Source organism: Myotis davidii, unplaced genomic scaffold (genome assembly GCF_000327345.1).
Source record: "Myotis davidii unplaced genomic scaffold, ASM32734v1 scaffold93, whole genome shotgun sequence".
Classification (NCBI taxonomy): Eukaryota; Metazoa; Chordata; class Mammalia; order Chiroptera; family Vespertilionidae; genus Myotis; species Myotis davidii.
The window spans coordinates 11,019,609-11,032,020 of record NW_006292095.1 but is presented as its reverse complement, the minus strand read 5'-3'; the positions used below and the strand labels follow the sequence as shown (position 1 = coordinate 11,032,020).

The 12,412-nt window shown below is 39.8% G+C and overlaps 1 protein-coding gene across 1 annotated transcript in view; it reads left to right on the top strand.

Annotated features, from left to right (window-relative positions):
- The window catches only part of DCTN6 (dynactin subunit 6), a 30,065-nt gene that overhangs the window by 494 nt on the left and 17,159 nt on the right, over window positions 1–12,412 (top strand). The window contains exon 2 of the mRNA XM_006765617.2: window positions 3,589–3,653. Coding sequence (XP_006765680.1) covers window positions 3,589–3,653 — 65 coding nt within the window. The remainder of the gene's footprint in view (window positions 1–3,588; window positions 3,654–12,412) is intronic.

The window sequence follows — 12,412 nt, the reverse complement described above, 5'->3', positions numbered from 1 at the left end:
TCGGGTGTGTGTTCGCAGACGCCCACGTTGGCGCTGGCCGCACCCCGGCCCCGCCTGCCTGTCGTGGGCGGTGTGTTGGTGTAAATCCGTCCACGGTCACTCGTCCGAAAGGGGCCGCGCCCGGCCTAGAGCTGAGCCGCGCCGCCCCGCGTGGACCAGCTGCTTTGTAAACGCGGGGGGCGGGCATTGTGGCGTCTCCAGCAGTCGCGTTGCTAGGAGCTGCCGGTGGAGGAAGGGAGCCGCTTGGGTGCGACCAATGCTCGGGTTAAACTGTGTCCAAAAGCAGCCTCTGCTGACTCTTCTTGGAAAAGGAAGCCGACAGACTTAAAATGTAGCTTGTTCTTCTACTTACGCAGGTAACTAACTTTTTCATGAGCTACAGAGGAACAGATCCATGACTGTTACGTGCCGTGTACTGTAGTGTACGGCGGAGATGCAGGTGTTTCTTGTTGACTTATTTTAATGGATCGTGGCCCAGCCTCCTCCCAGCTGCCTGCTGCTCCCCTGCCCCGCAACGCAGGGGCAGTGTGTCCACCCGGAGACGTTTGGACCCTGTTTTAGTGGATTTGAGGGTGAATTTAATTACTTCCTGCCGCACAGAGAAGTATGCTGATTGTGACACAAACTCCACCTGGGGCGCTGAGGCATGAAACTGCAGACAGAGGGGGACTTGTGAATTGCTCCTGTCTTCACTTGTCCAGGACAAATCCAGTGTTAGATAATGCTCTTGTCATAAGAAATCGTAGAGGGAGGCTGAGGGAATGGAAAGTTGGAATGGGAAGTAAGCTCTAAAACAAGAGGCATTTATAAAGCCTAATTTATTTGACCAAGGCCTAATCAAATACATAGCTTAGCACACAAACCCACTCTAAATGAAAGGCATTAGAGAATTACCATTTACAAATGGTGATACATTCAAGGATCACGCCCCTCAAAGGAAAAATACCCAACACGACAGGTTCTTTCCAGAAAACTTACAACAGGAAAGAGGTGATTGGTGCCAGGATAATGATGCCCCCCCAGTGAACTTTGCTTCAAGAAATGTCTCGTCTCTGGGTTTCAGTTTCCTCATCTGCAAAATGGCAGATTATTTTCTGAGTTAGGTTACTGAAGTTTTTCTTTCTTACTCAGTGGAAAGGTTCTATATTTTCTGTGATTTCAGCAGAGTCAAGTGGCACATAGTAACCCAGATAGATCGTTTTTCAAATTTCATTAACTTGAGCCTTGTACAAAGTCAGTGTATGTCCAAATGATGGAAATACATGTAGCTGTGCCTTATCTCACAAACACTTTTTGAAGTTAGACCCAGAGATTTTTGTTTGTTTGTTTGATATATAGACTTTTTTGCTTAGAGCTTTAAAAATATTTTGTGGTAGAAAGTTTTTTTAAAAAAATATATTTTTATTGATTTCAGAGAGGAAGGGAGAGGGATAGAAAGATAGAAACATCAATGGAGAGAGAGAATCATCCATCAGCTGCCTCCTGCACTCCCCCTACTGGGGATCGAGCCTCCAACTCAGGCATGTGCCCTTGGCTGGAATTGAACCTAGGACCCCCCCAGTCCGCAGGCCGAGGCTCTATCCACTGAGCCAAACCGTCCAGGGCTGGCAGAAAGTTTTGTTCACTGAAATTTGTAGAAGAAAAATTTGTGTATGTCTCTTTATCATCAGTAGGGAAGTTGATGTGATTTAAAGTATTTTTGGTGTTACTTTGCACTTATATTGCAATATTTGGGGGGACTCTGAAATATGAATGATGGAGAGACATGTTAAAGAGTTTGTACCCTGCATGCTTAAACATTAATATTTATAGAACTTATAAAATAATATTGAAATGAGTGATTCATTGCAATCTACATTTCTGGTCCTTGCTGGTGGTAAAATATTTGCTGAAATGAGAAAAGAACTTTTTGAAAATTTATAAATCAAGGCAGTAACGTTTTGGTCAAGAAAGCTTCAATGGTTTCACATACAGGTTTTAATAATTTTTTAAAATGCAAAATTCATGGCTTAGAAGATAATTTAATAGCTTTTGTTGGTCTTATGAAGCCAGAACAAGGCAAGGCTGTCTGGTCTCCTAACTCCTTAATATTGTACTGGAAGTCCTAGCCAGAGCAGTAAGAAATAATATGCATACAAATTGCAAGAAAAAGAAATAATATGCATACAAATTGCAAGAAAAATAATATGCATACAAATTGGAAAAAGAACTAAAACTGTCCCTATGCACCAAACACAAAAGTTTTTACATGGAAAATTCCAGAGAACCTACCAGAAAAGCGACTTGGATTGAGTGGGTTTAGCAAGGTCACAGGATACAAGGTCAATATACAAAATTATTGTATTTTTATAACGTACTAGCAATGAACAACTAGAAATCAAAATTTTGAAAAATCCAAATAGAATTCTAAAGTCAAAATACTAGTATCTAAAATGGTATTATTTTCACAGAAGCTGAGAGTAGATTTAATACCATGAATAATAGTATTGCCACTAAGAAAAATTCTTTGCATAATGTGAACAAGTTACTTAATGACTGTCAATTTAATGGGAAAGCCATTTGGTGCAGTTTATATCAGCACAAGACTCGGCTAGGGCAGCATTTAGCTAGATTCAGCTGTGTCAAACAAAAGATCAGGGCAGAATATCAATATTTATTTTAAACAGTTTGAACTATAAGTTATATCATTCGATAAGCAGTTTTATATGCATTTAGAAAATAAATAGGAACATTTATGCATTACACTGATTTTTATATTAATATTACCTTGCTGGTTACATAATTTGAATATACATTCTTTTTCCCCCTTTTTTACAAAAATAGTGGCATAGCATATAAACTGTCCATTTTCTGGCTTTGCTTTTCTTTTTAACTTTTATTTTTTTATTATTCTTTTAATCCTCAAGGATATTTTTTCCACTGATTTCCAGAGAGAGAAGAGGGAGGGAAGGAGGGAGGGAGAGAGGGAGGGAGAGAGGGAGGGAGAGAGAGAGAGAGAGAGAAACATTGGCTTGAGAGAGACACATTGATTGGTTGCCTCCCGCATGCACCCCTACTGGGGCTGGGGAACCTGCAACCAAGGTATGTGCTTTTGACTGGGAATCGAACCCAAGGTATGTGCATTTGGTCTGCTGGCTGATGCTCTAACCACTGACCAACCAGCTAGGGCTGGCTTTGCATTTTTTTACTTCATTTAGTCTGGAGATAATTTTAAATCTTTACATAAAGAATTATTCTTTTTAATGATTGTATATTAGTCCATAGTATACTATAATTTATTAACCAGCCCCCTACTAATAGATATCTATGTTTTCAGATTTTTGGTGCTGGAGTTGAAAGAAAAGGATCCAAAGTCTCTTTTTCTCTCAAGCATTATAATTAATAAGGGCTCATATATGACTTTAGCCTAATGTATAGTATTCCAGCTGAAAAGTTGATAATATATTAAACCTTACCCTCTTACAATTTACTTTGCATTTATCTATCAATTTTTTTCTTAGCCTTTTTTCATCACAGTGTCAGGATAGCTTCTATAACAATATTTGTAAACCTTACCCGTGCTAAATGTTACCTTTTTTCTTCCTTTAGTGTGAAGATTGCTCCTGGAGCAGTTGTGTGTGTAGAAAGTGAAATCAGGGGCGATGTAACTATAGGTAAGAAAAGAGTTTCCTAGTGTTGTTTCTCAAGAAGTGATGTGATTTAATTTCAGTATTTTACAGTAATTTGGTAGTTTGTCTTGTTCCGCTGATGTCCTACTTTTGACAAAACAGTGTCTTTTCTCCCATAAGTGTTTTATGTTTCTAAAAGAATGTAATGTGATGGAGTCTCTATTTAAACTTCTATCTGATAAACTAATGAAGCAATTTAAGTTATTCAGTTTACATCTGTTGTGTGCTAGCATAGGGATACAGCAATGAATATAGCAGAAAAATTTACTGCCGGTTTTGGAGCTTACATTCTACTGGGTGATTATTAACGTGTGAACCACGAAGTGTGACAGACTTGGGTGAGCATCCTTGCACTTGACTCGTTGGGTTAACTTGGACTTATTGCTTAACCTCAGTAGCCTTCATTTTCCGCATGTGTGTCTCAGAAGGGGTTCAGCTGCATGTGGAGGTGGCTTAAACATGCAAAGGTTTGCCTTCACCGGGTGGCTCAGTCAGTTGAAGTGTTGTCTCATATACCAAAAATGTTGTGGGTTCAACTCCCGGTTAGGGCATATACCTAGGTTTCTCGGGGTGCTTATGGGAGGCGACCAGTCGATGTCTCTCACATCAATGTTTCTCTCTCTCTAAAAAATAATAAAAACATACCCCCGGTAAGGATTAAAACAAACAGTTCGAGCCAATGCTGGCATAGAGTAAGCACATAGTCGTTGTTGCTCATACACTCTTTGTAAGGGAAATTATGCCAACACAGCTTAGGATTCATTATTTTTGAAAATAGTGCTTAGTTACCATTATATTTTTCCTAGTGAGGGTACATGCCCAGCTTGTGTGCTCAATCCCTGGTCGGGTGCATGAAGGAGGAAGCCAACCAGTCGATGTCTCTCACATCAATGTTTCTCTCTCTCTAAAAAATAATAAAAACATACCCCCGGTGAGGATTAAAACAAAAACATCGAGAGGTAGGTAGGCAGGCAATTCAGGGCCGGTCAGTTGATTGTCCAGGAGTCCCAGCCTTGCAGGCCAGGATGTGATGACTTAAAGTATCAAGTGTGACGTTAAGAAAGGGGAGGAGTGGAGACAAAAGAGTGTACCTCTCAGCTGAGTCAGCTCCCTTTAAAATGTCATTCTGAAAGGTCACCCTTCTTTGTGGTCTAATGCCTTGGACTTAGTCCTGTGGACACATGTAGCTGCAGGGAAGGCTGGGGAATATAGTCTTAACTCATCCTTTTGCTTCTCTTAATAAAACAGGATTCTGTTACAAGGAAAAGGGAAGAATGGATATTCAGTGGCAACTAGCAGTTACTGTCACATGCAGAATAGGAGTTCCTACCGCCTAGGCTTTTGAAGGATTAAATAAGAGAATATTTGGGCAAGTTATTACCTGGAGCCTAACACATAGTGAGCACTCAGTGAAAGTTAGCTAACATATCAAACTGATAAATCTTATCAGTGTAGCCTTCTAGAGGTCAATTCCAACATTAAAACAAATGAACAATTCAGCCTGTGACAACTTATACGCCCATGACTAAGTTCCCCCAGGCTCTTTTACATGTTTTTACTGGATATGGTCCCCAGAGTAGAGGCAACGTGAATTAAGTACATTTTTAGAAAGAAAATGTGCCTTTTTCCCTTATAGTAACAGTATATTTCTTTAATAGGAAAAAAACATAAATTTTAGTAAGATTAATCTTTCAACCAATTTAGGCATCATGTCGTATAAAACTAGTAAAGATTGTGCCAGTTTTAAGGAACATCATTAGGAATTTGCCAGGTTGGATTTATCTTAAATTGACCGAATTTCAAAGTTTAGAAGGTGACCCTGTTTATTTTCAGTGCTTTGTTAACTCTTCAACCACCTGCAAACTCTGTATGAGGAAAAATTATGAGACCATATGTTTATGAAAACACTCTTCTGCTTTATTTCTATTCTGGTATTTTTATGGTTTCATCATAAAACCATAAAAATTTGAGGAATAACACCTAATATTAGCTCACAAGATATTCTGTAATTAGGAGGACAATAACACTAAAATAATGTAGTTATTTGTATAAACTTTCCCTTTCATTCTACTTGTCCATTTTAAAGAATAAGTATACAAAAAATTTTTAAAGAATAAGTATACAATATCTACTATTGTCTATAGATATCTCTACAGGCATATATGCACAGACAAGTATACCTATATATATTTGTGTGTGTATTTCATATTTGAAATAACTCCTATTTTTTGCAGAAGCTTCTCTAGAATAGCAGTAGAGGCTTTATCCCATGAAAAGGAAAGGTCGACACTGGACCCCTGTGTAGGATTGGGGCATGAGGGTCTCAGGAGTCAGCACTCCCTCTTCTGTTTCTCCCTCTCTCTTTTGCTACTTTGTGCTCCTCCCCTTTCTTTATCCCTATTATCCTCCTACTTCCCCCAAAAGGTTGAAATTATGTAAGTCAATACAGTGATTAAATCTTTCCATACAATATTTGACCACTAGCTGATAGGGTACAGCTCTGATGGTTAAAATATAAAATGACAATTCAACACTGTTTTTCAGTGATGGATTATAACATAAGAAGTAATAATTTTTTAAAAAAATGGATCTAAGTTAATATTTGTTGTGTTTATTTTTGACCCACTTTTTTAAAACAAGAAAATTTGCTCAAATACTTTATAGAAATATATCTACTTTAAAAATTAAGGAAAAGATTCAGAAGTGATATAGTTACCCATTGTCCTATCTTCCACAATTCTGGTCTCATTTTCATTATACGCGTTTCTTACCTTTAATTGTACATATACATATGGAAATTTTCCAGAATTGATATTTAGATAGTCATTTCTATCATTGTTATATTTAGTATAAAATACCTTCATCCTAAAAAAAATAAATAAACAAAATAAAATATCTTCATCCTTTGGCTACTATTTTTTAAATAATTTTTAAAATTGATTTTAGAGAGAGAAAAAAGGGGAGAGGAAAAGAGAAAGAAAGAGAGAGAAGCACTGATTTGTTGTTCTATTTATTTATGCATTCATTGGTTGCGTTTTTTTTTTAATATATTTTATTGATTTTTTACAGAGAGGAAGAGAAAGGGATAGAGAGTTAGAAACGTCAATGAGAGAGAAACATTGATCTGCTGCCTCCTGCACGCTCCCTACAGGGGGTGTGCCTGCAAGCAAGGTACATGCCCTTGGCCGGAATCGAACCTGGGACCTTTCAGTCCGCAGGCAGATGCTCTATCCACTGAGCCAAACCAGTCAGGGCCATTGGTTGCTTTTTTAAAAATTTGTTTTTAATCCTCACCCAAGGATATGTTTTTTTAATTGATTTTTAGAGAGAGAGGAAGGAAGAGAGAGAAAGAGAGAAACATCGATTGGTTGCATTCCATATGTGCCATATCCAGGTTCAAACCCACAGCCTAGGTATGTGCCCTGACCTGGATTCGTACCTCAACCTTTTGGTGTATAGGATGCTCCAACCAACCAAGCCTCCTGGTCAGGGCCATTGGTTGCTTCTTGTATGTGCCCTGACCAGGAGATCACACCCACAACCTTGACGTATCAGGACAATGTTCTAACTGAGGTAGCTGGCCAGGGCATCCTTTGGCTACTATTAATCCATCTTTCTGATATTACACATCAGATTAGAAAGGTCCTGGGCAATCTATATATATAAAAGCCTAAGCGACTATCCGACCGTTCAACTGTCCAACCAGTAGTTATGACGCACAATGACCACCAGGGGACAGATGCTCCTACTGTTAGCTATGATGCACACTAACCACCAGGGGGCAGACGCTCAATGCAGGAGCTGCCGAGCTGTGGTGACTTGGCAGCTGCAGTTCTCAGGTGACACACCTGGAACCAGAGAGGAGGGAGCCTGATTGCAGGGTGCATCACCCGAGAACTCCCTTCTCACAAGCCGGGACCCCTTGGAGGATGTTGGAGAGCCGGTTTCTGCCGATTCTTACAGGCCAGGCCAAGGGACCCCACCGGTGCATGAATCCGTGCACCTGGCTTCTGCTATTATTATAGAGTGAAAGCAAAGCACAGAGTAGAGATAAGTTATCTAATTAAAACTCGCTTTCCCTGCCATGTTTTATTTTTCACTTTAAGGCTTTTATTGTTTTTGTTTTGTTAGAAGAATTTGGCAGAAGAATTAGTTTGTCTTTTTTCTGTTGTGCTATGGGTATGGAGATTTGAGCACTTAATACAGCTGCTTTCTGGGTTAAGTGGCAATAAACTTAAGTGTAGTTTAACTAATAGATTTTTCAGGATGTTATATACACTGAGTGGCCAGATTATTATGACCACCTGATGTTAGTAGGCAAATTAGCTATAATTTCGTGCTGAAGTTGCTAGAGGGCCAGATCATTATAAACGTCTGAATAGCACAACATACCTAAGTATCGTTGCTGATCAAGTTCATCCTATCATGTTGATGGCGTATCCCAATGGAGATGGCTTCTTCCAACAAGACAGTGCGCCATGCCACGGTGCTTGTATTGTGCGGGCGTGGTTTCAAGAACATGAGGGAGACTTTACCTTGCTTAGGTGGCCCCCACAATCACCAGATCTCAATCCAATTGAGCATTTGTGGGACGAAGTTAAAAGAGCCATCAGGCAGCTGGTTCCACAACCATCAGATCTCACAGAACTGGACAGTGCTATTCATCAGGCCTGGTGTCAGATTCCTCGCATCACCTTTCAACATCTCGTGGAGTCAATGCCAAGAAGAATCGCCGCAGTATTGAAGGCAAAAGGTGGCCCAACGAAGTGCTGATTGGGTGTCATAATAATCGGGCCACTCAGTGTATAACTTTTTATCCCCTTGTTGGTTATACTTTTACTATATTATACCATTCTGAAATATTTTGGGGGGAAAAAATTGTTTTCCTTTGCTGTGTTTCAGTGTAGTAGGACCCAATCTTCTATTTCCCTAGAAAATCAGGTATTTGATTAAACAAAGAAACTAGTCCGAAGCTTTGAAGTGTTTTCCTTAACCAGAAACCCCATGACTCGAGATTGTTCTGGAGCTGCTTCATTAGAGGCTGCTAAGAACAGAACTTGGGAAAAATAACAGCTCTCTTGTTAATTGTAATTTCGGTAAATAAGGTTTCATAACACCAAGCCTGTTTTTAATTAGGCTGCTTTGATTTATGGGCCATGCATTATTTCCTGTAGATTTTATTTTGAATGATGAAAACATTTCAGAAAAGTACCACTAAGCACAGTCCTGTAGTCCCATAATAGGGTGAAACGCCGTCTCCTGGGTCAGGACCGGGCTTGGTTGGGACATAATCGTGTGAAGGCAGAACTTGGCACAGTGGGAAAGCTCTGTGATGGAAGCACTTTGTCCCACTTTATTCTGTCTTCCTCTTCATTATAGTTTTTAATTTAGATCAAAAGCTTCCCTTTTATTGTGGAAATCTTTTTCCATAAGGCAGAACAGTGGCTTTGACTTGAGAAATTCATGGACTACAAAGCAGTTCTTACAGGTACTTCAGCTTACAGGTCAAAGGAATCGTTTTAATTTTCAAAAGAAAGCTTGTGGCTTTTTCAGCTATTTATTGACATATGAAAACAAACTCAAAGATTGCTTTCTGTGGCAAGGATAGAGAGGAAAAATGTCCTTAACCATATGAGGAGAATGGAAATTTGATGCAAGGAATGTCTTTCTGGCTATGCTGCATCAAGCCCAGCCAACCATTTAGAAAAATATTTCATGGGCCAGGAGGGCAGCTCCAACTCTAGACACGTTTATCCAAACAAGGAGATAAGCCAAATAGGGTTTCACCACATGTGGTAAGAAAATAGACAAACTACTCTGCCAGAAAGAGCCCAAGAAGGTTCACAACAGTTTTAAAAAAAACCCAAACTTTCCATGGTGACAGATTTTTATTTTTAAAGCATTTTAACCTCAAGACCCTTAAACTTGGTTTGAATTCAGACCCGTTCTAGGTAAAAGTGCTTCTTGTATTCAGAAAAGCATGGAGCGAACTGTGTCCACAGTTCAGCACGCTGTCTCTGTCTGGGTGCCAGCCTCCAGCACAAAACCATGCGGGGACAAAGTTGCATTGGACGCATACTCACCTGAGTCAGAGCATTCCTTTAAGAAGTTCACCACTCCTGCCCTAACCGGTTTGGCTCAGTGGAAAGAGCGTCCGCCTTTGGACTGAAAGGTCCCAGGTTCGATTCTGGTCAAGGGCATGTACCTGGGTTGTGGTCATATCCCCAGTAGGGGGTATGCAGGAGGCAGCTGATCAATGTTTCTCTAGAAGTTCACCACTCCAACATGTCCTCACTGGTCCGAATGTACTACAGTAATTGATACCATATTTGCTATCAGTTTATCAGCTGGAATAGAAACGCCCACGAGCCCAGGGTTTGACTGGTGAGACGGAAACACAGTCTTATGTACTGGACAACAGTAAATCCATGCTTGGGTTTGCAGTCCTTCTCTCCAACTGGCCCTCCACAGTACATGCAAGAGTGCTGCTCTCTGGGCATGCCACTCAGGGCAGACACAGGTTGGCTCGACAGTTCTGAGCACAGACATTGCAGAACTGGTAACAAGGGGTGGTGACTGACACCTGGAGTGTTCACTGGTGCATGCCTATTTTGGGGGTGGGGGGTAGGGGAGAGACAGGGCCTGTGCTCCATGCAAATTACGTTGTACATGGGCAAATTTGGACTTTCTTTCAAAACAGGAGAGACCATTTAAGTTTTCTTTCCAAATACGATAAGTGCATACAGCCAGTAAAAAATTAAAGAAGGTTCACCAATCTGATATTTTTGCAGTCACATTTACGGAAGTTCATGTATTCTAACCTTCCTAATCTCTGCCCACAAAAGACCTACAAAGAGGTTTAGGGGAACTATTCAGTTCATTGTGGCCCATGACATTTGCTGTTACTTCACAACTCCAAGTTGGTAGTTTGACCTTTTATGTTATTTCAGTCCTGAAGCACCAGGACTGGTAGTTTGTCAGTGCTGCCGCCAGGTGGAGGTAGTGTCTTGAGCACAGATCTCATCCAAGTTTTTGATAAAGCTCTACTCTCAGGGCAAGGCCCTCAGATTTAAAACCAGCTTTCCAGTTATTTACTAACGTATTAAGAATAATTAAACATCATAATAAGAAAACACCTGGCTAAAATAGTTCAGGCATTATTTTTAAAACGGTGTAAGAAGAAGACATGAGATGGGATTAGTTTAATTTTAAAAAATTTGTGTTTCTCTGTCTTGTTTTTTGTATAACTAGCATGTTTTATATAATCTTTGAGAGGGGAAAAAGCAAATTCTAAAGAAACACTGGTCCCAGTGGTGCCTTTGTCTTGTTAGTCCATTCTTGGGAATCTTCTTGCAAGCCTGCTTGTTGTCAGAAGCTACCACTTGAGGACCAGCTGAATATCCAGTGCTTCCGGCGACTTATCTCCGATGGCAAAGGATCTGCTTTTTATCACAGTCCTGATGATCTCTTCGTCCTGTCTGCGGCTTTTAATACTAGTGTAAAGATACTTGTATAACTTTTTTTACTATCTTAAAATAAGGGGCAGAAATTTCTCTCCTGGTTAAAAGGAGGTATTGCCCTGATGACCCGGGTAAGGGAGTAGAACGGTCAGACCCTTTGCTTCTGTGCCCCTGACCAGGAGTTATTTTGCTGACTATGATGAAGCGATTTGCTAGCTCTCAGTGTCAGATAGGGATGAACCTCTGTTTTTTAAGAACCATTGACCAGACCCCATGATCTCCCTTTCAAACAGCATTTCCTGTCATTCACACTTCAACCCCATGATGTGGTTGTAGATCTCATCTTTTTGTAGATGGGAAAACAGGCTTTTGAGAGATGAAGCTCATAGCCTTTAAGTGATAGAGGCTAGAGCCCAGACTTCCTAGACAAAGGGTTAGGGTGCTGCTGGGGCTTCAATTACAAAGGAAACTCAAAATAGGTTGTGTTTACCATGTTACCTTTACCAGAGAGCATTTTGAAGTAAAATGTAAATCTAGGATTGTGCAAACTACATGTTTCAATTGGTTCAGACAGCTGGAATATCTCATTTCAAAGAGACCCAGTGTTTGTCTCAACATTGTTTAGCACTTCTCTGCTCAGAGTGATAACATCTACATGCCCATTATGAGGAATTGGTTAAACAAATTATGGCATATTAATATGATGTGAAATACTATTCAGCCATTAAAAATAATATTTACTTGGGTGTACTTATATGGGAAATGACTATGACTTATTAAGTGAAAAAAGCAAATTATAGAATAAGTACTATTCCTTGTTGTTTTTAAGTATGTGCTAGTAATTCGTATTTTTTCTCCTTCCAGTTGAATTTACTTTTTACCTGTCTAACGAGATATGGTTTATATACAATAGTACTTAAGTCTGGAATATACCTCAGACTTTTAAGAATAGTTACCTCTAGGGAATGGGATTAGCATGAGAGGATCTTTGCACTCTTTGTTTGAATTTTTTTGTAATGAGCATGTATTCCTTTAATAAATTGGGTGTATTTTCTTTTAATCCTCACTCAAGAATATGTTTTTTTGTTGTTGATTTTAGAGAGAGAGAAAGTGAGAGAAACATCAATCAAATACCTCCCATACATGCCCCAACTGAGGATCAAACCCATAACCAGATTGTGTGTATTTTTTAACAACAAAAAAAGGCTCAGATGTTCACAATCATGGTCAAGTTGAGAAGCTTCTCAGGGATCTGAGAGACGCCATCTTCTGTCTGAAATCTAT